The following is a 3458-nucleotide window of genomic DNA, read 5'->3' as shown; positions in this document are numbered from 1 at the left end:
ACTTTCGAACATTCACTAAATCATTGTTTCGCATTTCACGCGGAAGGCGGAGTGAAAGGAAATTATTACCGCATAAACACATTTTCTTACGGAGCACTAAACCTGAGGACGTTGATTGTGTGTTCACTGCGCTGTTAGACACCTACACCCGAGTTGTGACGGTACTGTAAGCTGTGCTGACGTGTTTTCTACTTTGAACAAAATTAGGTAATTATGTGTCGTGTTCTGTTTTAAATTACGTTTGTGAATGTGATAGTTTACTGGCGCCTTGAAGGTGTTTACCTAGTTGTTGAGACAGTTGCTGCTAGTTGTGTGTTTTACTTGCTTGCTGCATACAGGCCCACAAATGGATAACGGATAGTTTCCCCTTTGCCACATAGAATATTTAAACTTAATGAAGTAGGATGATTGTGAAATTAATATTTGGAAGATCAAAAGTTTGGTGAAGTGAGCCAAATAGAAACCCCTTTCGAATCAGATATAATCGAAATCCGTTTCATTCTGAAGTTATTAACAATGGTTTTTTTAGATTTTAAGTGGTTAATTATCTATGTATTGTGAGCATCTGTACTTGTAGTATTATAGTTTGTTTGATGGGAGAGAGAGAGAGAGAGAGAGAGATGTGGAGAAAAGCCAAAAGTGACACAGTTCATAGACATTCACCTGCTAGCATCATGCTGACTTACCAAGAATCATACATGGAATTAAAACCAACCGCCAGCATATCCTGGTGTTGCTAAGGGATACAGCTCTGCAGTGAATTACAATGCCAGAGTCCACAGGACTTAGTGTATCCCATTCTCCACCTCTATAAAGTCACAAGTAATCCTTACCTCATCCACATTATGGAACCTTCCAAGCCAAATTATTCACTTTGCCTTTCATTTCAGAAATGCCTAGTTTAAATTGTACAGAAACGGCACTTGTCAAATTCATCCGGGTTCATCCTTCCATCGTCTTCCTCTGTGTGCTGGTGGTGGTTGTAGGGATCCCAGGGAACTGCCTCATCCTCTACATCTACACCAAGAGGATCAACATCCATATCATCAGCTTCTTCATCAAGATCCTTGCTATTCTCAATCTCGTTAGCACTTTATGTCTGTTGCCAGCACTTGTGTTATTCAAAATTTTCCCCCAAACAGAATTTTTCTGCCAATGGTTTTCTGTTGGGCAACTGTTCTTCGTTACCAACACGGGCCTGTTTTACGTGACCATTGCTGTTCAAAGATACAGGAAAATGTGTAGAGTTCATCAATCACAGGTTAATGCATCTATGGCCAAGAAGATACTCCTCGGGTGTGTCCTGTTTTCTGCTGTGTCATGTTCTCCGCATGCGTTTCTGCTTCGAGTAACGCGGGCAAATGCAACTCTCCCTTGTGGGACAAGCATTCCTTACTGTGGCTTTGCGGAAACCTATCTGTTCACTCATATCTACATAACGTGGATGTTACTTGCCATGAGTGCTGTCGTTGTTACTCTCGTTGTGCTGTATTCATTAATTGGAAAGCACATAGCAGCTCACAAACGTCAAATGTCAAGGTACTCTGTGTCAGGTCAAGGTCACACGAAGCTTTCCAACCCCACCGCCATGTTCTTCACGCTGACCATGATATTCCTCCTGAGTGTTGCTCCGAGGTTGGCGCTTGCTATATATACACTACAAACCACCAATCATTCTCATTACTCGCAATCAGTTCACCATGTGAGGGATGTGATACTCATGTTGCCCTTCATCAACTGTATAGTCAACCCTTTCGTCTATGGATTCACATCAAAGGTGTTCCGACAGCACCTTGTGTCTCTCTTTTGTGCTTGCAATGATAGGAAAGAGTCGACACCACCACCATCGCTAACCGAGCGAACACAAGAATCTGTTTTGTAGAGTACCGATGAGACTTTGTGAAAAGCAAACCAAGTTGAGGACAAATGTAAAGCCACGTCAGAACTCGACCGTCCAGAGGGGAATGTTGGAGGTGCGAGGCTAGTTGCTGGAGGCATAAATGAATCAGTACGTGACGCATCAGCGACAACAGGAGATCAAGCAAAGGGTAAAGCCATTCACACAGTCACTAAATGGTTCCAGACACTCATTTGTGTCCATAATGTGTTGTCAAACATGTAAGTCAAACAAAGGGAGATGCGACCAACATCCAAACATCATAGACCAGGAGACATACAATGTAATGTTTGCTGGACCTACGTTTGCTTTAGCCGGAAGTAAAACATGAATAGACAGCGGTTTGCTCTGCGTGCTGACATTGATTTCCCGACCTGGTTAATAATTAATTGTTTGCATCAGGCACATACACGTGGTAACAGAATTAAACATACATTTGTTGTCGAACATAAGCTATAAATCGAGTTTAAACACCACAGAATCTGAAATGTTTATTAACTGGAGCATGATTTGTTATTTCCTACATGTTTTATTTAAATCGGTCCCTTGTGGAATATATACGCTGTGTAGAGTTGCGCCCCTTATATGTGCCAGAACGTCGTTCACACATGTTATATATCTCCAGACACATATGATACTGATGGTAGTGGTTGGCTTTCAGGCGCAGCTTGAAGCGGTTGAGCAGGTTCCTCTTTCATTCTGACTTCTGTCTGCAACAATGTTTCAGAATTTATATTAAAAAGATATTCTATACTTTTCATTTTTGTTTCTGAATAAAAAAATCCTTGACTATATCACTGTTGTTTTTCAGTTAAAGAAGTGTTTTCAAGGAATTTGTAATTTAAAAATGTTTGCTTGTTTCATATTTTTAGGCTAATAATAATTTTTCAAACATATAGTTTAATGAACTAATATTCAAAAATTAAGACAAAACATTAGATAAAAAGGAATAAATTTACGATGACTCACATGCCACTGTCAGTCCAGTAAAAACCTGAAGCCCAGTTTCATCATGGTAAGGCAGGGACCTGAACCTGGGAGCTAGTGCTGTTGCCTCCTGCAGAAACTGGTTGAAATCTGGAACAGTGTATTTGTCCCTTAGGTCTTTGGAAATAGCAGTTTTCACACTTCTGATGAGAATCTGAATCAGATTCCACAACAGCCATAGCTTTCAAACTCAGTTCCTTGAGTGGAAGAATCAGTAACACGGTGGGTGTCTTCTCACTGCACAGGATAGTTGTGATGGTTTTCAACGGCTTCAGGACACGTGTAGCATCCTCCACACAGCTGGGGCGGTTGGGTAGCCTAGTGGTTAAAGCGTTCGCTCGTCAAGCCGAAGACCCGTTGATTCCCCTCATGGGTACAATGTGTGAAGCCCATTTCTTGTGTCCCCTGTCGTGATATCGCTGGAATATTGCGAAAAGCGGCGTAAAAAACATACTCACTCACTCCACACAACTGACATCCTCATCCGACAGTGTGACAAGTGCATATTATCTGATGTCCTTGACTGTTAGTGAAGCAAATATTGTGGCTTGCTGCCCAAGACAACGTCATAGCT

The 3458-nt window shown here is 41.5% G+C and overlaps 1 protein-coding gene across 1 annotated transcript; it reads left to right on the top strand.

Moving 5' to 3' along the window:
* Positions 1-892: 892 nt before the first annotated feature.
* On the top strand, positions 893-1882 carry LOC139466597 (adenosine receptor A1-like). Its single transcript, XM_071248190.1, has one exon. It carries the CDS (start codon positions 893-895, stop codon positions 1880-1882), a length of 990 nt encoding a protein of 329 aa, XP_071104291.1.
* The last annotated feature ends 1576 nt before the right edge of the window (positions 1883-3458 follow it).

This window comes from Haliotis cracherodii, unplaced genomic scaffold (assembly GCF_022045235.1).
Source record: "Haliotis cracherodii isolate W230 unplaced genomic scaffold, xgHalCrac1.p SCAF_1, whole genome shotgun sequence".
In the NCBI taxonomy this organism is placed as follows: domain Eukaryota; kingdom Metazoa; phylum Mollusca; class Gastropoda; order Lepetellida; family Haliotidae; genus Haliotis; species Haliotis cracherodii.
Note: the sequence above shows the minus strand (reverse complement) of the source record. Positions and strands in the feature narration are given on the sequence as shown.